The 26,447-nt window shown below is 41.4% G+C and overlaps 2 protein-coding genes across 2 annotated transcripts in view; one reads left to right on the forward strand and one right to left on the reverse strand.

The window, feature by feature from the left end:
* plce1 (phospholipase C, epsilon 1) overlaps positions 1 to 10,038 on the forward strand; it is a 67,920-nt gene extending 57,882 nt beyond the window's left edge. Inside the window, exons 38-46 of the mRNA XM_070926845.1 lie at positions 1,087 to 1,250; positions 2,450 to 2,711; positions 3,053 to 3,171; positions 3,589 to 3,717; positions 3,813 to 4,010; positions 4,325 to 4,525; positions 4,616 to 4,828; positions 5,602 to 5,713; positions 6,387 to 10,038. Of these exons, the coding sequence (XP_070782946.1) occupies positions 1,087 to 1,250; positions 2,450 to 2,711; positions 3,053 to 3,171; positions 3,589 to 3,717; positions 3,813 to 4,010; positions 4,325 to 4,525; positions 4,616 to 4,828; positions 5,602 to 5,713; positions 6,387 to 6,577 (1,589 nt within the window). The 3' untranslated portion in view covers positions 6,578 to 10,038. The remainder of the gene's footprint in view (positions 1 to 1,086; positions 1,251 to 2,449; positions 2,712 to 3,052; positions 3,172 to 3,588; positions 3,718 to 3,812; positions 4,011 to 4,324; positions 4,526 to 4,615; positions 4,829 to 5,601; positions 5,714 to 6,386) is intronic.
* Positions 10,039 to 13,017: 2,979 nt separating this feature from the next.
* LOC139303618 (protocadherin-15-like) overlaps positions 13,018 to 26,447 on the reverse strand; it is a 131,766-nt gene continuing 118,336 nt past the window's right edge. Inside the window, exons 37-42 of the mRNA XM_070927462.1 lie at positions 22,966 to 22,987; positions 22,237 to 22,275; positions 21,898 to 21,971; positions 17,747 to 17,876; positions 16,663 to 16,863; positions 13,018 to 13,785 (exon numbers count right to left, since the gene is read on the reverse strand). Of these exons, the coding sequence (XP_070783563.1) occupies positions 13,018 to 13,785; positions 16,663 to 16,863; positions 17,747 to 17,876; positions 21,898 to 21,971; positions 22,237 to 22,275; positions 22,966 to 22,987 (1,234 nt within the window). The remainder of the gene's footprint in view (positions 13,786 to 16,662; positions 16,864 to 17,746; positions 17,877 to 21,897; positions 21,972 to 22,236; positions 22,276 to 22,965; positions 22,988 to 26,447) is intronic.

The following is a 26,447-nucleotide window of genomic DNA, read 5'->3' on the forward strand; positions in this document are numbered from 1 at the left end:
TTTCTCTTTGTATGCAAAAGGAACATCACTTTTTATGGATTTGGCAGTTTGTGTCACTCACAAACAAACGCTTGCTTTTTACAAATTTGCAAAGCAATTGGCTGAACGGATTTAATTCTAGGTGGGCCAATGTTGCCCATTCTCCACAGAGAAAAAGCCCAAGATTTCAGATTAAATTTGGTGAGACTATATGAGGAGTCTGTTATATCTTTGAAAAGCAACAGATAAAATGATCTCTCTTTAAGGAATTGTTGATCCTTAGATGATCCACTGCTCCTTTTTCTCTCCTTTTCCCTCAATTTCTTCTTAATCCTCTTCCTCTCTCTCTCTCGCTGTCTGTCTTTGTCTTATTCTTTTTCTCTTACTTCTCTTCTTCCTCTGTCTTTTTATGTTACTTTGTGTGCGTCTCTGTCTCTACCTCACCTGTCGAGCAGTGACCACAGACTCTTTCCTTTGTTGGTTGCCAGGACTTTCTTTCTATGGCTAGACTGTGGCCACTGGGTCTGTATTTGGTCAGGATCCGTCTCTGCTTTGTATCTCTGACAGGCATCTTTTGTTAATTTAGTAATTTGGTTTACTCTGATTACTGATTAGTGGAAAGCAGTGCCGGTCTGAGGTTGAACAGTGTTGGGTGTTATTTGGTCAGTAAGTCTCAGGACCAGCTGACAGAAGGGACTCTTTTGGGGGTTCAGCTGTTGGGTTTGTAGTGTCTGAAATCTCAGTGTGTCTTGGGGGCTCAAATTGAGATTCAACCAAAATGTACATGTTCTTTTTTTTAATGTTATAACAGCCTAATTCTGCCCTGCTTTTTTTGGTTGATGTCTCTGTCTTATTCCCTTTTGATCCTCGTCTTACTCCCTTCCTTTTCTTCTCTTCTGTAGTTCACTCCTCCCCTCATGTTTTCCTCATCTCTGCCTCTCAAATCTCAGAGTTTACAAAACTTGATCACCCAGTCGTGTGCAAGAAGACACTTACATATACTCAGACTTGCAAGTTCTGTTTATAGAACACTCTTTCAGTCTGGTTGATCTATATCCCTGCAGTTATGTTCTTGTTAACATTATTGCCTCAATCTTTGCTTCCCAGACCTGCCCATGCAGTTGAACACTGCTTTATTTGAGGCCAACGGTGGCTGTGGCTACGTCCTGAAGCCGGCGGTGCTGTGGGACCGCAGCTGTCCGCTCTATCAGCAGTTCTGTCCGATGGAAAGGGATGTGGAGAAAATGAGCCCCGCCATCTACTCCCTCACTGTGAGTTAAAGATGACATACGAGGCAGAATGGAAGATGAGTCACGGAGACTGCTTCATCCTTAATAGTTTGTTCTCTTCACTTTCATCCTCACTGCTTTTGATCCACGCCTTTAGCTTCCTGCCTATTCGTATAGTTTCTGACTTTCCTCTTTTATACAATCAGTTTCATTTTCAGGAGTGCTTCACATTAATGTTATTAGGTAAAATAACATACAGTAGTTGCTTGTTTTGACAAAAACTAAATTGTAAATACAGATCTTTTTTAAAAGAAATGTCCCGAATATTTGATATGAATTCGTTCCCTGACTTGCAGGCACTGAAATCTTTCTTTGGCCTGCTTTCCATCCTTTATTATATACCTGCAATAACTGGACACTCAAACAAGTACTCATATTAGGTCCATCATTGTGTTTGGACAGTTTTATTGTGAAGTGATCTGTATATGCTTGTATTATTTGACAGTCATGAAGGCCACCCAGTTAATTCCATGTAACAGTGAATGAGAACAGGACCTCATAAAAGCTCTGCATTGCAATATGTCCACACTTTGTCTGAACCCCCCCCCCCCCCCCCCCATATCTCCACTGACTCTATTTATTGTTCCGTCTGTGCTTTTCATCACTTTGTGTCACTCATTGCACAAGCCTGAACGTTATTGCACCAAACCTGGTTTCAAATGTGCGTAAACTGTAAATTTTCTTTACATCCTCACTGAAAAGACAAGAGACGTTACAGCTTGAATTCATGTTAGGAAGGACACAATGAAATCATGTTACTAATGTTGAAATGTTGTTAATGTTGCTGCCTTTAATTATGGTGAAGTTTCGGAGTCATTTGAACTGTTTATCCACCGACATTCCTGATCGTCTGTGAGGTTCAGATCATCTGCTCCAGTGCTCTCAGAGGCAACATGAACACTGATCTGGTAAAAGCAGCAGAATAAACAGAGGGATGATCTCACACTCATAAAAGAGAGAAGAGAGAGCCTTAAAGAAGGTGAAATAGTCTTTGTTGGCAGGTCAGAGTGCCTTCACTGACTGTTATTTGGCTTCTCTTGCCTGCTTCAACTGAAAACAATTTTGATTTAGTGACAGCAGAGAGTGTAAAACCCTTAACTGCAAGTGCTGCTCATACATGGTGTGACTATTACTGTTACTCATTAATCAAAATGCCTCCTCTGTCTCCTGTTTTCTCTCAGATTGTCTCTGGTCAGAACGTTTGTCCCGGTAACAGCGCTGGCAGCCCGTGCCTCGAGGTGGATGTTCTGGGCATGCCTGTCGACAGCTGCCACTTCCGTACCAAACCCATCCACCGCAACACCCTCAACCCCATGTGGAGTGAACACTTCCAGTTCACCGTACACTTTGAGGAGATGTGCTTCCTGCGCTTCGCCGTCGTGGAGAACAACAGTTCCCAGACTACCGCTCAGAGGACTCTGCCGCTGAAGGCCCTCAAGTCAGGTAGGAGCCTCAGACACAGCAGGTATAATCCTTGAGAAAGAATAGATCGAAGCTGTCTGCAAGAGCACCTGTAAATAGCGATGGTTTGTTTCATTAATTTGAGCTGCTCTGAACACCGGCAGAGGCCTGTGTCTTGTCACGTGTCTGGTTAAAGTGCCTTGTTATCTTCTTACTCAGTGTAGGTTGCTCTTCACAAGAGCACAAAGCCAAAACGAAAACATACAAAAATAAAACATAACTCAACCTATGAGGAGAAGCTTAACTGCCCATTCAGTGTAAGAGCATCATCGTTTTATTTGTGGTCAAAATGTGTGTTCTTGTTGTGTGTGTGTGTGTTTCAGGTTACAGACACGTCCAGTTGAGGACGCAACACAATCAAGCTCTCGAAGTGTCAAGCTTGTTTATCTTCAGCCGCAGGACAGAGGAAGGTCTCACAGGGGGCGCTACTCGCTCATCTCTGGTAAGACTTATCATCTCCTCACTTAGTGGGACTGCAGGGGTTAGGGTAGGGTTACATTTGATACAGCACCTCCACTGTCCTTTTAAAAATTAATAAACCTGCATCAGCTTCAGTGGATGCCAGTGATGGAATGTACAAGTGCATTTCCTTAAGTGTTAGACTAAATTACAAATTCGATAAGTACAAATAAGTGTTTCCATTTTATGCAACTTAATACTTGTTACTCCACTACATCTCAGAGGCAAATATTTTTTACTCCACTACATTTGTCTGACAACTTTAGTTACTTTAAAAAAACAAAAACATGTATCTACAAATTAGATTATTTTCTGGTGAACTGAAGGATTAAATGTTCCTTTATGGGTTGAGAAAATTCTCCTACTTCTTAAGCTACATAAACTCCTGCTCTCTACACAGCTGTTCAGCTCAGAGGAGAAACGTGCGTCGCTGCAGCACCGGGTGACGGTGTATGGAGCTCCTGGTCCTGAGCCCTTCACTGTGTTCTGTGTCAAAGAACAGACGACCGCCAAACAGCTGCTGGACACGGTCAGTACTTTTAAAGTACTAAGTAAAGATTTATGATGCTTGAATAATGTGATTGCAGCCTGAGATTTTGTCTTATTACGTTTCTCCCCTCATAGGTTGTAGCATCTGCAGGGAACCCGTCGGAGTACTTCCTGTGTGAGGAGAAGGTTCCTCTGTTGAAGGAGCGCAGCGAGGTGAAGCGCTGTGCTCAGCAGCGTCCTCTAGCGCCCGAGGAGGAGGTGGTCAGACTGGTCTCCAGCTGGAACACTGAGGAGGGATATGTGGGGAGGATCTGCCTCAAAACCAGAGAGGAGGTACACAGAGAACACCACGCCTACCCTTAAACTGATCTCTGAGTGGATATTAACAATTTTTCAACATATCTGTTGATTTACTCTGAATGTGTTTGTTAAAATTACCTGTTTACCCTTTAATTGTTATTAAATTACCACTACATTACCACTTAAATTATCACAACACAAAGCACTTGATACACACTTACCTATCATTTAGACTCTGGCTCCCCCTTGTGGTTGTCTTGTATAACTCAGTTCAACCTCAGATTTGAGTTTAAAGCTTGGATTCTGCCACATATTTTCACCGTTACTGTGTGGTTTTATTCTTGCAGAACTTAAATGAGAGGAACACGGTGCTGGAGGGAGAGCAGGAGGTGACTGTGGGAGGTGGAGGAGGAGGAGGAGGAGGGGGAGGAGGAGGAGGAGGAGAGGAAGATATGTTCTTTGTCCAGGTCCATGAAGTTTCACCAGAACAGCCTCACACTGTGATCAAGGCCCCGCGCTACAGCACCGCTCAGGACATCATACAGCAGGTGAGGAGAGAATACGCTGCTGTAACTTTGTTAAGTTTACTAACCTTAAAGTGGCTTAACTTGTCTCTCAACACTCTTTGTCTTGGCCAGACTTTGTCAAAGGCCAAGTATTCCTACAGTATCCTATCTAATCCCAATCCATGTGACTACGTCCTGATGGAGGAAGTGACCAAGGACGCTGGCTCCAAGAAATCCTCTACCGCCAAGCCTCTGCAGCGGGTGCTGCTGGACCACGAGTGTGTCTATCAAGCTCAGAGCCGCTGGCGGGGCGCCGGGCGGTTCATTCTTAAACTCAAAGAGCAGGTAGCTCTAAACACGGGGGCTGACTTTCAATACTAGAGAGTTTAAATTTTCCCTGTTTTTATTGTTTTTATGTGCATTTTGAGCATGTTTCTGTACTTCTGCCTTTTTTTACTTTCCTGCTATTGTAGTTTTGTAAGACACCAACTTAAAACTGCTTAACTGACACCTTGACAGTTTTAACTTGTAAGAATTTCCTCTAACATCCAGTTCATTCACATCTCAGTGAATCCATGTTGTTTTGTGCTCGTCATTGTTTATATTTTAACACCTGCGTGATGGATTGTGTGTGTGCTTTTAACTCGTCGCTGCTTCCCTTGTTTGTAACTGTTTTGTGTGCTTTGCTGCTGTGTTTGTGATTTACGTTTTGTCTGCTTATCTTGTTCTAATGTTTTTATATGGTGTATGTCTTCCAGTATTTATTTTATTTATGAATCATCCTTTTACACTCGAGGGCCTTTGGTGCTTACTGGTTTGTGAATAAGAATGTGTTGAAACGGGCTGCCTCGTTGAATAAAGGTTAAATGCGTTTTATAAGGTCTGTTTCGTGTTGTCCTTCTTAAACCATTAAGACAGAATGATACCATGAAATAGGTCAACAAAACAGAAAAACATTGAAGCACTTTAAAAAAGAGAGAGTACACAAAAAGGATAAATATATGGTTGGTCAGCCTTTATCTTTCTAAATTATGAAGAAGTAGAACTACTCAAAAACAGCATGCACATTTCTGTCTTGATGTATTTTAGTAACATGACTCCTCTTCTTCTGCTTCCAGGTGGTGCGGGAAGACAAAAAGAAGGTAATTTCCTTCGCCAGCGAGCTGAAGAAGCTGACCAGTCGCAGCCGCAGCATGACGACTGGCGGAGGAGTGGACGGTCCCGCCCAGAGTAAGGATGATAGAGCTGCATGCTGTGTGGCTCTGACAGAGCTCCAGGAGTGAGGCTCACACTCTGCCTGCTGTCTGTGCATGGAAAGACAACAGAGGTACCGTCTCTAACACCTAACATCACAACAGGGGGCCACTCTGTACAACTTTTTCTTACTTTCTTTTTGTCTGTTTTTTTTTTTTTTTACAATTGAAATACATAAAACACGCACATTGTGTGTCGCCCTTCTCAATACTAATGGTGCCAGCAGGTTATGTGTAGAATTGATCTGGATTGTGACGTGTGACTCAACTAGAATTGAGTAGAGTTGGGGCTGAATTTGGGGAATCTTCTGAAGTGCTGGTAATGCATGAAACTCTCACTTTTCCTCTCACAACTGGAAAAACAATGATAGTCAAAGTCATTTTTTTCCATTTTTGGGTTTGAATTAGGTTGATGTAGTGTAATATATGGTCTTTATTAGTGTGCAACCCAGTATGACTTGTGTGTAGTAATGTCCTTCAGAGTCTGAGTCGTTTACATTATTATGTCCACCTCATATAATCTAACACTTCACTTCCAGCAACATTTCATCCGTTGTATTTAACAGATGGTCTTGCTTATTACTAAATGATGTGTTTTTATGCCCCAGTTTGATGCTGCCTTTAAAGCCCTAATCTGTGATCCTCTGCAGGGTATCTGTCTGCAGCTGCTGGTCTGAAGGCGTGGGTGGCGGAGGGCAGGGTGGGGGCAGGAAGGTTCCTACAGGCCTCTTCCTCTTCCTCCTTTAGGGGGCAACTCCAACCTGTCCACCTGCACACCTCCTCTCTGAGCCCCTCAGCCTGGAAGCTTCACCTCCTCAGGAACTGGAAGATCCACAAATGAAATCCACAGAGACAGAGAGAGAGAGAGAGAAAGAAGACTTGGGTCGACTACGTCTAATCTTCGGAGGATTCTCCAAGAAGAGGGTCCTACGTACTGTGGAATTCTGGGATATGCTCCACTTGAAGTCCTGAAGGAGTCTGATCCTGCCCTGTGTCAGTTGAGCCAGTGGAGGATTAGGTTAGGTGACCGGAGTTCAGTCCCTTCGCTCGGTTGAATAACAGCAGTTTCACCCAGTCAGATGTTTTGATTGGAGATTCCCACCCAGTGTGGGCGGGGAGCTCTGGCTCTTCTTGCTTTATTGGTTGTAGTGCGGCTCCACAGAGAGTCCAGAGTACCAGGGGCAGCTGTCATCAGGTATGTGATCAGGGACACAGAAAGGCAACTGCTCTTACCGATACATAGCAGGAGTTTGTCAAAAAAAAAAGGAACACTTCCCTGGGTCACATTAAAAGGATGAAATCTGCTTTTAGAAAAAAAAAAGGAAGAATTTTCTTTTAGACGTGCCAGTTTTTTATCTTCTAAAAATTATAGATAAATTAAGATAAGTAAAATGACGTCTGGATCGAATTAGTTCAGTGAACCACAGTTCAGATGTAGTTCTGCCGTAGATCCGATGTCCTGTGTCCTAACACAGGCTGCAATTTGCTTTTGGATGACTATCCTGTATTTGGTTCTAAGTTGATAAACTACTTCCCTTTTCTGGCATCACACAGCAGACGGAGGGAGATCTGCTTGGAGAAATGAAGGGAGAGATGCAGGAGAGTACGAGGGCTGAAACAGTATTCTTCTCTCTCTCTTGCTCAGGTATGAGCTCTGTTGGCTGAGGGCACTGTGAAGGAGGCTGACAAGCTGGCTTGTTTGGTTCTTTTCTTACTGTTCCAGTTTCACAGTACTGTAAGCGCACACTATGGGCAGTGACACGACCTATTCAGATACTCTGTAATGGAAGCAGCAGCGCTTTAGGCGATTTCTTGGACACTACTGTCTCTGCCCTAAAGGTGGCAACACATGAACAGCACTTTAAGACAGTGTAGGGGTGCAATATAAAGTTGCTCTTCTGTGTTGCCTTAAAATGTTGCAGCACTGCCTTTAACTTTTAGGTAATTTTGTAGCTGTATCTCTGAGGAGGATCTGTGGCTCGTTTCTCAAGGATTTTAGTTCTGTCATTGTTCAGTAATAATCATGTCAACATCATATCTTGCCAACAATGAATAAATTAATATTTTTAAAAATAGAAAAGATGTATTTATAGTCCTTTTCATTGAGGAACGCTACCTGTGAAATACTGATATGATAGACGAGTGTCAGTATCATTACCAAAACTACTTCAACAGTTCAATTATTATTTTATTATTATTATTATGATTTGAATCCAAAATGATCCGGTCAAAGAAATACGATTACAAATCTGATCAGACATTTGATTCCAGGTTTCGGTCCTTGATAGTTTTTGAAAATATTGAGATTCAATACTCAGCTCTAACCATTGGCTCACCCCAATGTGAGTAGGACTCAAGGAGTGGAACAATGATGTTTTCAGCACTAAGATCCTTTAGAGAAACAGCCTTCAAGTCTTCTTCAAGCAGCACTTTGCACATTTGTTTTTTCCTTTTGCTGTCATCTTCAGTGATTCTGTGTCGCTGTCTGATAAATGACAGAGAGACTTGATTGTTATGAGATGGTGGAAATTATTATTATTATTATGATCATCGTATTTATTGCTTTGAATTTCAGCCCAGTTGTCAATTTAGTTTTGAGGAAAGCACAAGATAAGTGTTTGGATTGTTTATATAACTCTTTGTCAAACCGAAACGGGCACGTAGTCCGAGCCCCCACAAAGATATTAACAACAGAATGAATTGCATTCAGTTTATTGGCCGACATTTACTGTCCTTGATTTTGAATGCAGTATCTTTATAGATGACTAGTATTAATTGGCTTTTCTTTATTTCTACTTACTGCTCATCTCGATGTGTAACATTTCCATAGTTGTTTTTTTAAATTATTTTCTCTCTTTAGAACATAGTTTTGTTTTATTTGGCATTTGAGTTGTTAATACGTAGATCTTCCCTCTAGTCTAGTCATGCTGACCATTTTTAAATCTACAGCAACATGTTTTATGTCAGTATATGTATCAAATCTAAAGAAAATCATCATTAATGTGTAACTTAAAGTGTTCTGAACCCACTACGGTTAAGAAGAAATGATACAACATAAAACCTTAAACCATAAACCTGCAGACGGTGAACGCTCCATGTTAAGACACCAAGTATAATGTTATTTAATATGTTTGACTTTGATTTTAAAGGCAAATGAAGCCACACTTCACAAAAAGAAATGGACTGTTTGTCCTTTTCACTTTTAACATTTGTCTCGAAGTGAAACTTTGCTCAGTGCCAAGTAATGACGTTTGAATTTTAGTGCAATAGTGACGCTCTGTCACTTCTCTTTTAAATGGTTTAAATTAAAAAACATTCACACACAAACGTTATCTTCTTTCAGTGGCAAGACAGCAGGACGATCCTTAATGGTAGTGAAGGTAGGTTAGACTGTGATCCGAGAAACCACAACTCTACGTCAGTGATAATTAGGCCGGTAGGTTCAGTAGTCACTGTAATCCTTTCATCCATTCCAGCTTTTGTTGTGATTATTGAAACACAAGACGATCATATTTCCTAAACTGGTGATTACTTACAACTACCATGCTGGATAAAAGTGACATCAGCTGATGTGAACTATAATATATATAACTTTAAACAGAAAGGGATGTTTTCTGTTCAATTGTATATCTATAATCATAACATCGTTCAGGCAGAGCTGTGTTCCTTGTTTTCCTTCTTTCTAACCTGTAGACCTCATTTCTGAATGTAACATTTCTTAACGTGCTGAACCTGAGACAAATGTGTGTTTGGATGTTATTTATTTTAATGTGAAGCCCTGGTTGGCAATCATCTGTTTTTGTTGTTGTTGTTGTTATTGTTATGTTTCATTTCCTGTAAGTAGTTTTAAGTGTTTCTTCTTTTTATTTATTTCAGTATGTGAGAGGATAAGCTCTCTACTGCCCTAACTTTACTCAAACTTATTTAGATACGTAAAAGAAATGTTTTACTTTATGTGTAAAATATTCAGTGTAGTCTTCATGTTATTCTGCAACACTTTTGATGCCTTTTATTTTGCGAGTTTTCATGAATGTGGACAAAAGCTGATGATTTGGAACTTTGTCAAATCATGTCTTGGTGTATTCATTATATCCACAGAATATGACGTGTGTGTTTGCTGACTGTTTCATCTTCAGCATGCTGTTGTTTCCATAAGATGTGCAGTATACCCTTTAACATCCACCATCCGTGTTATGATGTGGCTGTCAAGTGAACATTTTGTCTATTTACTTGAATTTTTAATGGATGAGAATTGGTGGATTTGTCATATACCAAGATCACAATAAAAATACAAATATTCAACAGTGTTTAAAGCGCCTGTGTCTGAGCTCAACTCTGTCAGCACTATTGGCTCCTTATTTTTCGTTTAACATGCTTTGTTTTCTTTGTTCTTTTGTTCTAATTTTATTCAGGTGGGACGAAGTCGAGTCTTGGCTACGAAGTGATGTTTTAAAGTCAAAGTCTGTAATGTAAATGAAGCCACCCTACCCCACAGGCTAATGTTTCGACAAAAAAAGAGCAAAACATGGCTCGTAATTTGTGGTTTGCTAACAATGTTGTGCAATGAACTACGGAGAGGGAAAATGTTTTTAGTGGCCTACCACATTAAGAGGTTCTGCAGTGTTGGGACGTCGTGCTACTGGATGTTTTTTGCATTGTCACACTGAGGTGACAGGTACCGCATATTTCCACAAATTCTGAATGTTTTTTTAATATTTGTATCTATCTCTTACAAAAAGGCTTTGAACCGTTATCAGGACAAAATCTTTGGGTTTGGTAGACATCAAATCATTCCAATTCAAAAGACTGAAGTCTCAAGTCGTTGGTGTTAAAGTCAATTTGCAGTTTATGGTTTTGTCTTATTTGGTGTAAAGTCCTCAGATTCATTCATTCATTATTATTAGTAACACCTATGCTTGTACTGTGCTGAGTCAAAATGTCGGCTGTTATTAGGCAGCTACAAATGCACCACAAGTGCTACAAAGCAGGAATAGTTTGTAGCTTCTCATTTCTTTATCTGGCACATGAAACACCATGTGATCACCTGCTGAAGCTAAAGAAGAAAGGAAACTTAGTGTGTAACTGTGTCTTTCCATTTGTTCTAAATAAATGTGCTTTTCGGATGGAGCGCATGTAATAAATCAGCTTTGTTTTTGGGTGAAATGTCTCTTTCAACGTAATGTCAGCCACTAATCAAATCTTTTTGTGCCTGTGCCACAGATTAATGAGCCGAGTTCAGTTCACCTTCTCCTCCAATAAAGCACAGTGGACTCAGGGATCAGTGACATAATCAGCTCATTTAGCTGAATCAATAACAGCGGCTCAGGCGTGCCCTTCCTTCCAGAAAGTGTTTAAAATATTACTCTCTGGTACAGTCCGCTAATTCTGGGTAATAAGGAGCACTCAGTTTCAAATATCACCAGCGGTGTGGCACCCTCTGTTGAGTTCCTTAATGCAAAATTATGCAGTCATCAAATTAAATGTGAGCATTTTAAAACCTGGTAATTCTGCAGCTTAATGGTGCAGCGTCTTCCAGACTTCAAATGTAACAATTCACTGTAATGTGCTCCACAATTAAAAAGTTCTGCCACCTTTATCATGACGAACTTTGACGGGGGACAAGAATCCATGTGCTCTGTTAATTGGATCTCTCAGGGATCCGGTGGGACGAGGGAACTTAAAATAACCTCTTCAGGCTAATAAATGAAAAACAAAATGCTAATGTCTGAAAATGTGCGGGAAAACTTTTCTGCATCTTGCAGCAAATAATCGAGTTAAAAGCTTTTATTCGCCTCCTCCCTTTCATCTGCTTTTCTCTTTCATGGCTAATGTGCGTTTAATGTATGTCTGTATATCTTAATAATTTATAGTTAAAACCTGACATTTTCAACCTAATGTATTTGATCTCTTCCTAAAAATGCAATTTTTCGAGATTAGAACCTCAAGATCGGGATATTCCAAAATTCATTAATGTGACATTTCAAAGTTTCAAAGGAAGCCAAAGCTTCTTTATTGAGTGACGCAGAAACATGTTAGATTCTTTGTGCAAGATTGGATATTCTCAGTGATTTGATGAGAGATATTATGTTGTTTTAAACCCTAGGATATATTACATGAACATTTTTTGGAAATACAAATCTTCCAGAGAGTTAAATTGTTAAGACTCTCTGACAGTAAATATGCAGCCTGTTAGCTTAGCTTAGCAATAAGAACAGAAACAGAAACGTTGTCACATATTGTCATTTTAAAAAAAGATGTCAAGAAGAAGTCAGGCTAGCTGTTTCCACCTGTCTTTATGCTAAGCTAGGCTAATCCAGCTGAAGCTACATATTTAGTGACTGTACAAACATGAAAGTGGCATCGATCTTCTCATCTAGCTCTCGGTAAGAGCAAAGAGCACATTCCGACAATATCAAACTATTCTTTAAAAAAAGAACCATTAAAGAGAGCGAATGACGAAGGGAAGTATTGAATGTGCAAATCTGAACCAGAGAAACACTGACCACTGTCCTCTTCACTCCATCGGACCTTTAGGAAGTAAACCTCTCACCATGGTCATCTCTTGTTAGTTCTAGATAGAGGAGACATCAACACAGCACTCAGTTAGCCAAACTTCACAGTTCAATGGATGAAATAGTCTTTAATTTGGATAAAGTTTGCCAAGCAACTTGACAAGGATAAAAAGGCAGGTTTGAACAATACAAGACTTCATGTGTCAATGCAAAGTGTGTCAGGCAAATTCAAGATGGCAGCCGTTAATACTGAATGAAACAAGTGCAGTTCCATACAGAGACACCAGTCGCTTAAAGGGCCATAAAAAGTTCATTCTCCTCAAGTTTCCGTCACTATCTCTTAGCAAAGTAGAAATATAACAAGTCCTCTCACTCTAGGTCCTAAAGGTGTTGCAGCTCTGAGATCAGTTGGGCTTTAAGGGATGCTCTGATTGGAATATTGAGCAGTTACAAAACATTTTCATTTTAATAGCAAATAACCAAGTTGATGCCAAGTTACTTGTTCCTTTTTGTGTATTTTTATCATCTGAATTTAAACAAAAATAAATTCATTTAGTCGATAAGTGAGGAATCTTACATCTTAATGAAATTCAGTTTGAATACCAGAATATGCTAATTAACCTCTTAGCTGAGTGCCAATCTGTTAATTACATTTCTTTTAATTGGATAGGAGCATCCCCATTAGTTCCACAACTAATGAACAGAAATAATGTCTGAACGCTTTAATGGTCTTGGCAACAAGGCGCGAGCACAGTGGGGTCACGATCAGTCAGAGTTTGGTCATGGGTATGTGGAGGCTGTTCCACGGGCCCATCCATAGCTCCTCCTCATCAGACTGCGTCCTGTCGCTCGGGCACTCCAGCGGCTCCCTCATATCGAGTCCATCGTCGTCTTCGGCGTTACTGCAGTCTACCCTCGACTCTCGCTCGCCTTCCTTCAACTCGTCTCTCTCCGCCGTGCTCTGAGGCGGCTCCGCGCCGCCCTGCGCCGTTTTGAGCAGGTTTGATTTGGACGCCACGTTCCCAGTGCCCGTGTTGCTGGTGCTGGTTGACTCTAAAGAAACGCTGGATTGTCGAGTGTTGAACACATTCCGCGTTTTATTGTTGTCAGTGTTAGAGAAAGAGGAAGTGGCTGTCGCCGTGGCCGCCATTCCCGAGCTTTGGAAGGTGCGCAGCGTGTTGCACCCAACGTCTGTTCTGGGGCTGTTCAGGGGAACTCTCTCCTCCAGTGTGGCGGCCATTTTGTCGAGTTTTTTAAAGTGCTTGGCCAGCCGCGAGCTGAAGACGGGGGAGGTGAGTTTGAAGTTGTTGTTCGTGTTGGTGTGCGTGTGTGTGGGACCTGTGGCGTTCACTGAACGTCGGGTGCGGATGATGGAGCCGTTCTGGGCCACGTAGATGCTGCCGTTAACGTTAGCGTGGCTGTTGAGGGTGGAGGATACGCGGCTGCGTTGGGTCTCCGGCACGCTGTCCTCACCGGTGGAGCTGGTCTCATATTCCCGGTCCACCACCAACTTGATCCGACGTTTTCTGCTGCCGTGCTGGAAAAACACAAAAAATACATAATTGGACAATTTATTGGTGTTCTTTAAAAAATATTCACTATTTGTTTGTATAAACTTTGTGTGAACAAGGCTTACTAAAACATTCGAGAACGCGTGTAGCTTAATAAGTCTATCTTAATGCATTACTCACAATACGCAAGTGGTGGCTAATGTCGCCTAAACTTTGGCCCCCCACCTGTAACATTTACATAACATTAGGAGGGGGTATCTTTTCAGCCAGTATGGACGGGAAGAAAGATTACAGCAACCAGTAACTCTTTGGATGCACATCTGGGCATGTGGGCATTATTTTAAGACACAAGCCTTAGTACATTTCTACTGCGGCCACTAGAGGTCAGGAGAAACAACATTTTCTAACTCATGTTAAGGTTCTGTAAGCTCAAACGTAATTAGTGACCATTTTACTTTTTACTACGTCAGATGTTTGTCCTGTAAAATCAAGAAATGTACAAAATAAAAGTAGCACTTCCACTCACACTGCAAACACACTCCACAGCAAAGACCGGTCAGCACAGCAGTGTTTACACCAGATACTTTAGTTGGTAGGATACCGAGTCAAAGCAACCATTTAATCACATGGTGCTTAAAATTTCAACTAAAGAAAGCATTGAGGAAATGCTTTTAAAAAGATACTGAATATTAATCCCCATATTGGATGTAACTCTTTGTAACATAAAACACTACGTGACAGTGAAACCTCCTCTTTGTCAGGTCAGAGCAAACACTGCTGTACACTCAAACACTTTGGAAGAAGAAAAAGGCTGTTGTGGAAATAACTGACCTACTATTACACAATATAATTCTTCCATTTAACCTTGATAGTATGGAAGAAAGACTACGTTCCCCATAACAAAGACGACATTTATTTTCCCTGCAGATAACATGTTAGTGGAAGAACTGACAGATACAGGAGACAATGATAGACACAGAAAAGGAAATGACTAATAAAAAAAAAAGCTTGAGCGAACCTTTAGCGCAACAAAAAGAGGTCAGTGAATAACAATCTTTGAGCTGTAGCGGCAGAGAAATAAGCAGCTGGAAGTGGATAATGAGACAAGTCAGCTCAGGAGAGAAACTGTGGAAGTAAACCAGTCGACCACTTCAAGAGTATCGGAGCTGTTACAAAGGAAGGCAAGTAGAAGAAGAAAAAGGAGAGGCTGATTGGAAAAAGGGCATTCAAGATCCAAGAAAGAAAGAGGCAGAGAGCCACAGACAGAGATGCTCTGAGAGGGCAGCGGAGGACATGCAGGCAATTTAAAGTCCTGAGAATGTAAATCACAGCAAACAGGGAGAAAGAGAGAGATTACAGTAATACATTCCACCCAGGTAATGACTGCACACCCAATCCAGGCATTTTTTACAGAGATCTTACTTAGTGGCAAAGAATTTAATCTTTGGGGGGGCTAAGGCCTCATCTGCATTTCAATCAGCCGACTCATTTTCCAAATCCCCCTCTTCTTCATCCTCATCTCCTTCCCCGCCATGATGGCCGCCGCTTCTCTCCTCCTCCTCTGCGTCCTCGGGGATGGGCGACAAGTCGTCCGAGGTGTCAATCACGCCTGAGCTGACGTCTGATTGGATGTGGTTGGTGGCTCGCCTGCTCGACGAAGACTTTCGTGATCCAACGCTTTCCACCTCCTCCTCCTCCTCTCCTGATTCCTCGCTCTCTTCCTCTATTGTTTCATGTGAAGAACGGGAGTGTCTAGAAGTTTGGGGCCTAGAACTACTGCTGCTGTTTGTGGAGCGGCTGCTCCTTTCTCGCTGTGTGCTTTCTCTCTTTAAGTTGGCACCATTTCTTCTTCTTTTACTATTAATATTGTCGCTACTCGCAGAACTGTTACTAACACTACCTTTGGAGCGCTTTCTGCTCGTCTCTTCCCCCTCATCATCCTCGCTCTCTGAACCTGACTGCCTCTCAGACTCTGACCCCTCCTCGTCTTGGCTTCCACTCTCCGACTCTCTGTCTGTGTCAGGAGTTCCTGAGTCGGACTCGTTCTTTTCTGTTTCTGTACCAGATCCGGTCTTGGCGTGCTCGGCTGTAACAGACGAGGTGGGGCTACTTGCGTCAGAGAGACTCAGTTCTGATGGACACTCTTTGCTGCCACTTCCCGTTTCTGAATCACTGTCGTGAAATCGTTTTTCTCTCTCCCACCACACCTCAGAGGAACCATTCTCCTCTGCTAACTCCCTCTCCCACCTCCTCCTCCTCTCCTCTCCCACGGCCCTCTCAGACACTGATGCAGAAACACTCATATCTCCTATGGAGCCATACATCTTCCTGCCGCTCTCCCCTCCTCTGTCCCACATTCTTCCATGGCTCCACTGTTCGTCTCCCACCCTGGCAGGTCCCTGGAGCCTTCTGGCGAGGGAGATAAGACTGAGGGCTTCGCTCAGCTTTTGTTTTACCGGCGGGGGTTTGCTGGCTTCAACGGACGTCTGGAAATAACTCCCGTCGATGACCATGCTGCCGTCCAGGCTGGCAAAGTGGCCAAAGGATGACGAGCCCGGGAGCTCTCCCCTGTGCTCTGGCCTGACTCCTTCTCCTCCTCCAACAGCGTTTCTCATCCCTTTGTTTGTTACGCCACCTCTGTTGCTTCTTCCCCTTGTTTCCACTTCTCCCCTGCCTCCTCTTTGCCTCCCTCTTTCTGTCGCTTCATCTCCTCCTCCCACTTTGTTTTCTCTTTTCCCTGCTTCCCCTCTCTCAAATCCCCTTCCAACTCCTTCTCTTTCCTCCACTCTGTCTCCACCTCCTCCTCCCTCCTCCACCGGCCTGACCCTGGCTTTGTTCCAGGGCGGGTGGATGGCAGGAGGTTGTCCAGATGTTTTACTCCCAGAGGACAGCAGTGTGCTCACTCTCATCATGGCCTTCAACCTGGCGGCCGCACTGGAGCTCTTCGTGCTCCTGGTTGCGCCACCCTCTGACTGTTGTTTTTTGTCGCTGTCGGTTCTTGGGGCCGCTGGGGTCTTTCTCGATGGCCCATGAGAAGGTGGAGGACGGGGCTGACGGTAGGCAGGGTATGGGGCTAAACCACCTCCTTGAAACTGTCTCCTCACCTGTTGTCATGATGATATCAGTCCAAAACCAATTAAGAACATTTAGGACAGGAACAAATAAGACACCTAAACTGCAAAAAGCATCACTGTTAATGTCAGCAGCATTACTAACCTTTTACAACAGGGGAGCTGCTAGCACTATGAGGAACAACAACAGACTGATGGCACTATGGAAAATTACGTCATTGATATCTTTTCTGTCGTTGTGATCATTTTGAGTCAAAGCAATGCATGGCAGAATTTACAACTTAAATTTTAGAGGAATAGTTAAACATTTTGGGAAGTATGCTGATTTTTTGCCAAGAGTTAGATGAAAAGTTCATGTCTTAGGCCCCAAAACAGCCTCGAGTTAAAACATCACAGGGGGCGGCCTTACACTGGTTTATGTACAGATTAAACCAACGAGGTATGCTAAGCTAAGCTAACTGGCTGTAGCTTCATACTTAACGTACAAACACAAAGGTGGACAGAACCAGGCCAGCTGTTTCCCCCCTTTTTCAGTCTTTCTGTGAAGCTAAGCTAATCAGCTGCTGGCTGTAGCTTCATATACTGTATTTTGTAAATACATGAGAGTGATATTCATCTGCTCAACTAACTCTCAGTAAGAAAGCCAATGAGAGTATTTCAAAAATGTTGAATTTAAAATCCCAACCTTCAAACCAGTCTAACAGTCCATCAGTTTAAGGACAATATATGCTGAATTTCACTGAAAGGGTTTAAAGATCAAAAATAGTCAAGTTTAAGTTAGGCAGACCGACCTAAAGAAAACTAAAGGTCATGTCAGTGATCACTAAAAGAGCATTTTTAGTGTTGGTGCTAGCCCGTGCTAACATGACCATCTATAGGTTTCTGTTCTGTTTCTACAGTCGTTTCTTGCGTTTACCTCTCCGTCAGACTCCTGTGGGCTGTAGTAGTAGCTGCCATCGTCATCAACAACAACTTCTCCATATTCATCATAGAGACCGGAGGGTGAGATCAGCTTCCTGCGACTGCCGTACTGAGGAAGTTCATACCTGGACAGAGAAACGGAGGAAGAACAAAAAACAGAGCTTTACAAAAAAAGCAATAACCAATAAGAGGCTGTGCAGAGCAGAAATTACACATTCTTTTTACTACGATTAGTCGTTTTTGGAAAGTGTAATTATGATAAATAAACAAATGGAAGCTGTGGCATTGTATAGCAGCTTCAGCCAATCAGAAGTGAAGACAGGAGAGAAATCTGCTTTACAAACAAAACTGTTGTTGGCTAATGCTGATCCACAGCCACTTAAAGCAATAATGCACAGGGCAACACTGTGGTTCACTCCAACTGATAAGCAGTGTCTAATGACTTGCCTCAGCAAAGCTGTCTTAATCACAAAAGGAGCATTTTGTTGCCAGGAGACATTTTGTTAGCAGAAAACACTGGAATCGATTTCCCTTCCTTTTGTCTCTCTTTGTTGCCTGTTGCCGGGAGCGCTGCCTGGCTCCACCGGCTAAAAACCTGTGTTGTGTATCACCACTTGGGCTCTGTGCCCTGCAGCGAGCAACTCAGAGAGCCAGTTGGTCAAACACACATCTTTCCAAATGCTATCCTGGAAACAACGTCTCCCAGTGTGATTAAAGTAACAAATCAGCTGGAAGTCCTCTGGCTTCTTTCTGTAACAGAGTTGTACAGAAAAGTTGTGTAATCACTCTGCTCACAGTCAACCGGTGGGAGAAGTTGCCCTCTTATTACATTAAGTAGCCGAGTAATAAGCAAATGGAAGGGGCAAGTAGATTAGTGATGTGTTTGGGTGAGAATAAGGTGAGGTAGAGGTGTGTTAGGGATACAGAGGGCGAGACAAAAGAGGGAAGTGGACAATGGCAAAACAGAAAGACCAAGTCAGTCATAAATGTTATAATCCTTACAGTATGGCCTCTGCGAGCTAATGTAATGAGCGCTAACCTTCCACTAAAACCTGCTTATGGGATTTCACAGTCATTAACCCGCAGACTCAAACTGAAGTGCACACACAATCAAATTACTTAACGGCTACAGTAACTCTTTGCTGACATTTTCTTCCTTCTCAGTGATCTTTTTTCACTTCTTCCCTTTTTTTTCCCTCCGTTCTTCCCTTCACTCTTGCCCCCCCTTTCTTCCTTCCCCCCCCCCCCCCCCCCCCCCCCCTCAAATGTCTCCACTAGGGGGCAGTAATAAACTGAGAACCAGTTCATGCAGATCCAAGTTGCCAGAATCACTTGCGTCACAGCCAAGACGTGACAGTGTGTTTGTGCAGCTGTGTGTGTACGGACGTAAATGGACCAAATTGGGTCGCTGGCCTCTTCAGGTGGGTCTCCAAGTGCAAAATGATTGTTAAATGGTCAGTCCCAGGACGTGTGATCACATCCACACAGTACGGAGTCTACACATGACAAAGAGTACTAGTAACTGTATGCTTTAATAGTCTTCAAAAGTCACTGGGTGAGAAAATAAACCCAATTTCTGGTGCCCAAATGAAACAAAATGTGTTTTGTTTAGTTTTATAATTGTCATCTTAAATTAATTTGGTGGCTTTGTTTCAAAATGAAACATTAGGACTAAAAAAAAGCTCTGCCTATTTTTACAAAACTGACTTGAATTAAAATATCTTTCAAAGCACAGAAGCTACTGGGGAGAAAATGAGGACTTTTATTGTTTTAAGAATGAATGTTTTTTTGTTATATTAAATCTAAAAGGAGAGTTAATGAATTGTTAAAGTCAATTTACTAATCATAGTAAATAATGAACAGCCTGTAAAAACAATTGTACAGTGTTTTCTGTGGCTCTGCAGTGAGCTTTGAAAAGAAAATAATCCAAGTGGCGTCACTTGAATAATCTCAGCATGGGCTTGGACAACACAAATGTGAACAGGAAGCATGTGTTATACACTGGCAGTATGGAGATTGAAAGATGTGGCCATTACAGAAAAACGCTATTGAGTTGCATTATGGGAAGTGTGAGACCAAATGTTTTTGGAGCTTGGAGCATACTACGGACTAAAAACCATGCTCTCCACCTCTGCTGCTTCGATTTGACCATGCTTCTACTCTTCTCTTTTTGTCCTCACCTTTGTCCTGCTTCTGTTCACCGCATTCTCCTCATCTTATATTTCTTATGTGGGTGCCCTAACTCAGCATTTATCAGCTTCATGACAGTCACACTGCTCCTCACCCACGCCAATAATGATTTTGGAAAAGCAAGATTTAATCCCTTCTTGCTCCGTGGCGTGTAAGGGTTGAGTATTTCACTCTTGACTAGAGGGCAACATGAATTTGGCTTGTTTTGTTGTTCTAGTTTTTTTTCAGACATGCATCAAAACATCAGACCTATGCAAAAAATGGTTCCAGTTATTTTCAGCATCTGTATAAATCCAATCACAGCCATGCCAATGGCAGATGGCTACATTCCCACATGCAGAGAAAATCCCATTTTGATCTCATCTTTTGAAGACAGATGAAAGGAAAGGTCAAAAGGTTATGATGCATCCTACCAAATGGTTTTGAAATGGATCACCGTGGAAATACTGGAACAGCTGTTTCTCAAAGAACAAAACTCTGAAAACTTTGTCTATGTCCTGAGAGGTTGTTCAGCATTAGTTAGCAAAATCCTGCACCTTTCATTCACAACTGCGACAAATCAAGTGATTACATCTGAGTCCCACCGGGTCACAAAGTCTGATTTCCTGCTCCTGTGTACATACAGAGTCAGACATGAGTTTGTGGATGTTGCTCTAAGCCAACAGCATCTGGCCCATTGTCTGCTTCCACGGCTGGCTGCCTGATTAGCTGCTACAGTATTGCAATGCTAGGCAGAGAGAATTAGCTGTGTGTGTGTGTGTGTGTGTGTGTGTGTGTGTGTGTGTGTGTGTGTGTGTGTGTGTGAAAGAAAGAATAAGCAAGAGAGCATTTCTGAGTGAGTATATGAGTGAGTGAGTGAATGAATGGATGTGTTTACCATGAGAGAATTTGTGTGTGTGTGTGTGTGTGTGTGTGTGTGTGTGTGTGTGTCTGCCACTGTGTATTTATGTGCGAGTGTGGGTGGGCGTATAAAATCAAGTTCCCGGGAGTCTGCTGCTAAAATTATAAAATTTACACAATGCATCACAGATGGCAGGCTGGGTGCAGAATAACACACACACACACACACACACACACACACACACACACACACACACACACACACACACACACACACACACACACACACACACACACACACACACACACGGGAGGGATGCAATAAGTCTTCAGACGTCTTGTTCATGAATGCTTTGATCTAATGTGTCTGTATGTGTGTTCAATTGATTGCCATTCCTATACAGTATTTCTTGCTACTTGCTATTTCAACATCAAGCATCCAAGGTACAGTACACACACACGCACACACACACACACACACGCACACACGCACGCACGCACGCACGCACGCACACACGCACGCACGCACGCACGCACGCATGCACACACACACACACACACACACACACTTTGAATGAAATCACTGTAAGATCTTCTCTTATGATTTCTTTCAAAAACAAATACACCATATGTGAGTGGAAAGACTGGTATGCGGCAGGTCACTGGTAGCCACTATAGTGAGTGACTGACACAGTCAGCTTGATATCAAAGCAAATTAACTCAATTAATTGAATCAAATTAATCAAATTAAATGAACTCAAATGAATCAAACAACATTAACTAAAATACATTGAATTAAAGTAACTAGAATAAATTATATAAAAATTAAAAAAATCGAATTAAATAAATTCAAATAAATTTAATTCAATCAAATTAAATCAATTTAATTACATAAATACATTATTTAAATGACTGTGGTTAAATGAATTACTATTAAATTAAATATTAGTTAACTCAACTCAAATAAAGCAAATGAAATGCTGAGAAAAATCATGCGATACAATAGAGACTACAATACACATAAAATGTATAGGATATATGTTCAGATTACGGACAAGCAAATATGTACAAAAAAGCGAAGCAGGAAACTGTCCAGGGAGAGACAGACATACAAACCCGTGATCATAGTTGTAATAATCTTGCGTGTAGTAGTCCTGGCCGGGGTCGATGCCAGATTCCATTGATAATTCCTGTTAGATTGAAAGCCCATTATTAGCAGCTTTCTACACATACACACACATACCTACCAGTACACCCACACACATTTATCTGTACAAACACACATACACACACACTGATGTGTACATACTTATTTAAAACACATCCCTCATGATAAATTGTACTTTTTCACCTCTGATTACATTGCACTGCACTTGCACTTACACAGACCCACACACTGAAGCAGAAACACACATGGGGACTTAAAGAAGTATTGAGAAAAGAGAGACAGGGTACCTCTGGTCTGAGCAGAGAAGGTCGGAGAAGTTGTTGAGTCTGCCAGGGGGAAAGAAAAGCAGCGAATAACAAGACATATGGAAGAAGTTCGGAGCTCTCCAACCAATATGGAATCCTGTCTGTGTGTATGTTTTCATTTGGTGTTGTCAATCAATCTTTTAGGAGCAGGTATGACTTTTTTCACCTTGGAACAGCTGGAAATGAAATATTTACGTTTTAAGTTTAAAAATGTATATGTTGTCAAAAACATACTATTTGGGTGGATGGATATTCACCATCTTAAAAAAAATCAGTTATGTGCAAAGTGACTACTTTTCATACAATAGTAACACTTGTTTTACGTGTTTGTTTTAACTATGAAAATCTGGTAAGCAGATTTGTAGCATGTCTATATACTGTACTGTTTTAGAATGAAGATCATTGAAGATTAACAATATTCTGCATCTCCAAAAGTCATTTTTTGGATTTTAAAAAGATTGGTTGACTTTCTTTATCAGTGTGTTTTTGTTTTTACATTTAAATATGCGCCATCAATGGACTGCAGAGAGACAGCCAATTATGTAGATACAATAAAGTGCAAATACAAGGCACTGATTACATGCTGCTTCATCTTGATTACATCAAACAGAAAAGAATAGAAAGAGCAGAAAACAATAAAGGGCCCCAGTAAACATCAGAGGAAAAGAAGAAACAAGTGAATGACACATGCAGCCCAGATAAGACACCTACCTCATGTTGTCCGTATCCACGCCTGGAAGATCAAAGAGAGAAACAGAAAGACCACTTACCGACATTACCAAGAAAACCTGTCATTTAACATAATCCTCCTGATGTAGACGTGTCTTTAATACATGTCAGCACTTTGCTGTGCATTTCCCTTACTGCTGAGGAAACGGGATGTTTCAATCAAGGCATAAATGGAAATGGCCGCTGGAAAAACATCACATTTTTGCAGAATTTAACCCAGTTTCCAAGAAGAAAGCAAGAAGATGAGATGTGTGTCTGTGTATGTATGGAAGTGTGTGTTAAATGAGATAAATGGAGAGACAGGGAGGGCTATATAAGAGAGAAAGAGACTGAAGGACAAACCACAAATGAGAAAGTTGAGAAATTACAGTATACCATTCCCGCACTGTCATCTACTGTTTATTTTGTTGTCTTATTCTGGTAAATATTCTGATTATAGCTTCATAAATATTTAATATACACATCTCATTTACAACCCAAATGAGCTCATTCTATTGTTGAGAAAACCGTATATCGGGTATATCAATATAAACAATAATAACAATAATAAAACCTTTTTTTAAATTGCTGTGTAATTTGTGACTTGTTTAATAGGTGGGATGTTTTATTCATGTGTACAGAACTATTTATTATCAGGATGGGGAAAGATACACACAACGGAGGACTGCACGCTCCCACACCAGAGAAGATTCCAGTTTTCTTTGGAATTACCAGTAAAATAATCCAACATTACAGTGGTCCCCAGCAAATTGAAATTGGAAAACATTTGACCATTTCCTGTGAGACAGGAGCCTGGTGGATTTTTCTTAACCATGAAAGCGATCAAAGAACATTCTCTTATTTTCTGTTCAGCTCAAGTCCAGCCCATAATTACTCTCGGCTTAGTTTGACATCAAGTGAAGACAGAAAATCAAACAAGTCCAAAGAAGATGCTCTCAAGTGCTTATCAGAGGGGCATTATTATGTCAGCTAAGTTGTCTGGAGGAGGCTGCAGCCTGTATATGCATGAACTTCTGACATCTACAATTAATTAAATTATATTGATGTTACAAACATTTTACTCTGATAAGAAAGTGTACGTCACACCTCAACTTCCTGTGTATTACAGTTACTTAAACATTGTCCTATTAACCAAGAGTTTGACGTTTTGCTTTTTTTTTTTTGCTGTCTTGCTGAAACTAGATACAACGGTCATATCTGTAGCCTTTGTACGCAGCTAGAGCCAGCAGGCAATTAGCTTAGCTTAGCATAGCATAAAGACTGGAATCAAGGGGAAACAGCTAGCGTGGCTCGGTAAAAGTGACAGTGCCAAGCGGCCACCTACCACAAGTTAGATGTTTCTCCCATTGCTTCTACTCTTTATGCTAAGCTAAGCTATATATCTACTGGCTCTATTTAGAGCTTCATATTTTGTTGTACAGATAAGAGTGACATCAAACTTATCCAACTCTCGTTAGGAAAGAGATTTTTCCCAGCGTTTTTTCCCACAATGACAAACAATTCCTTTAAGGTCATATGGGGGAAAACAATAAATACTGACAGTTTTATTCACCACACATCAGACTGCGTCCATGTAGCAGCCAAGTTGATGATAGTGTGAACAAACAAGCTTGACTGTTTACAGTACTGTGAAATTAAGATTTATGGTTCTGAGAAAACAAAGACAGTAAGACAAGGAGAGAAACAAGAACAGAAAGAGACAATGAGATGGCGTAAGACACAGACAAACTTCCAAAATTGAAGGAAAAACAATGGAAAAGAAACAAAGAAATAAACAGCAAACTAAGAAAAACTGCTGAAAATCTCTCTGTCCATGCGTCTCAGCTATGTTGCCAGCAGGATGTATCATCATGTGAAACCAAGGTAATGAGCTGGTCAAATGAAGATGTATCACAGAACAACAAATGGCGACTTTTAGAGGACACAACAGATTATCCTTGCTGTTATGCGAGTGCAAACACACACAGGCACACACTCACATTGTTAAACCACTTGGCCATTTCATTAAATAAATTCAGATGAGAATATAACTGCCTCTTAAACACACACACACACACACACACACACACACACAGACAGACAGACAGACACACGCACACTTCAAGGAGAAACGGTGGCCTTTCATTCAGTATTGAAATGCAGTTTTGAATGAATGAGCGTGCTCCAAAAAGACAAGATTATCTGGTTAAAGAAAGGTGAGGAAAGAAGGATGGGTACATGTATTGAAGGACATATCATGGATGAATAGAGTTGGTTGAATGGGTGAATAAATGGAGGGATAAATGGAACAATACATATATGAAAAGCTTGATTTTTGAGTGATCTACAGGTTAGAATGAAATAGTCCTCTTCACAATCACTGTGTGTGTGTGTGTGTGTAAATGTGTGTATACTCTCCAGATTATAACTGCCAGCAGTGTGTGTTGTGTAATCTGTGTTTGTGTGTTGTGTGTGTGTCAGTGTGTGAAGATAAGTCTATCTCCGTGTCCTTGTTGCTCTGGGAGACACATTATTAGGTCCTCTCCAGACAAAAACACACAAACAGCTATCTGATCTCCGTCACACACACACACACACACATCTGACATGATTGACTCTCGCTCTTTGTGTCTTCCCCATCTTCTCTCGCAGTGTGTGCGAGAAACAGAAAGACAGGAGAGACATATTATTAGCTCTTAAAGAACAGACTCAGACTATGACACCCAATAACACACTCTTCTTCTCTCTTTTCTATTTTCTTTTTACAATTTGTCTCGTAGAGCTACTGTAGCTTCCTCGCCCTTTGCACTGTCACTCCTCCTCTCATTTGTTACCTCCTTTTTCCTCCTACCTGTTTCACTCTCTCTGCCTGTTTTAGCCTTTTCCCTCACCACAACCCTTCCTTGCTCATGTTTGGTACATTCTCACATCGTGGTTGCATGTTATGTAGAAAATAACTGCAGAAAATAACCAAGTCTCCTCACATTTAACGTTTGAAGGAGGGTAAACCATCAGTCAATCAGGAGGGTGCTCCTTTGTATTGTTCCAGCTCCAAACAGCTTTATGATTTACTGTATACAACACTTCTGATATATAGTAAACTTGATCTGGCATTTCTCAGGTTCAAATTAGCCTATATGATGAGATATTTCAGTGGATAAGTGAAAACTTTGACCTGCTGGTGGCGCTAGAGGAAAAGTTAAGAGATCAGAGTGATTAGGATTCATCCTCTCATCGCTATGGATTTCTGTACCAAAAATCATAGCAAACTATCCAAGAGTTGCAGATATCAGACCATCAGACAGCCATTGCCATCCCAACCCTGCTGCTAGTGTGGCTAACAAGCCAACAGTTTAGCCATATTATCTAAATCACTTTATTTAGAAGTCTAAATTGAAAGTGCGCACAATTGCAATGTTGATAATAATCAGTCTTTGCACAGAAAAACTACAGTAAATACAGTGGGTCAAAGCCGGCCTGTAAGT

This window comes from Enoplosus armatus, chromosome 20, assembly GCF_043641665.1.
Source record: "Enoplosus armatus isolate fEnoArm2 chromosome 20, fEnoArm2.hap1, whole genome shotgun sequence".
Lineage (NCBI taxonomy): Eukaryota > Metazoa > Chordata > Actinopteri > Centrarchiformes > Enoplosidae > Enoplosus > Enoplosus armatus.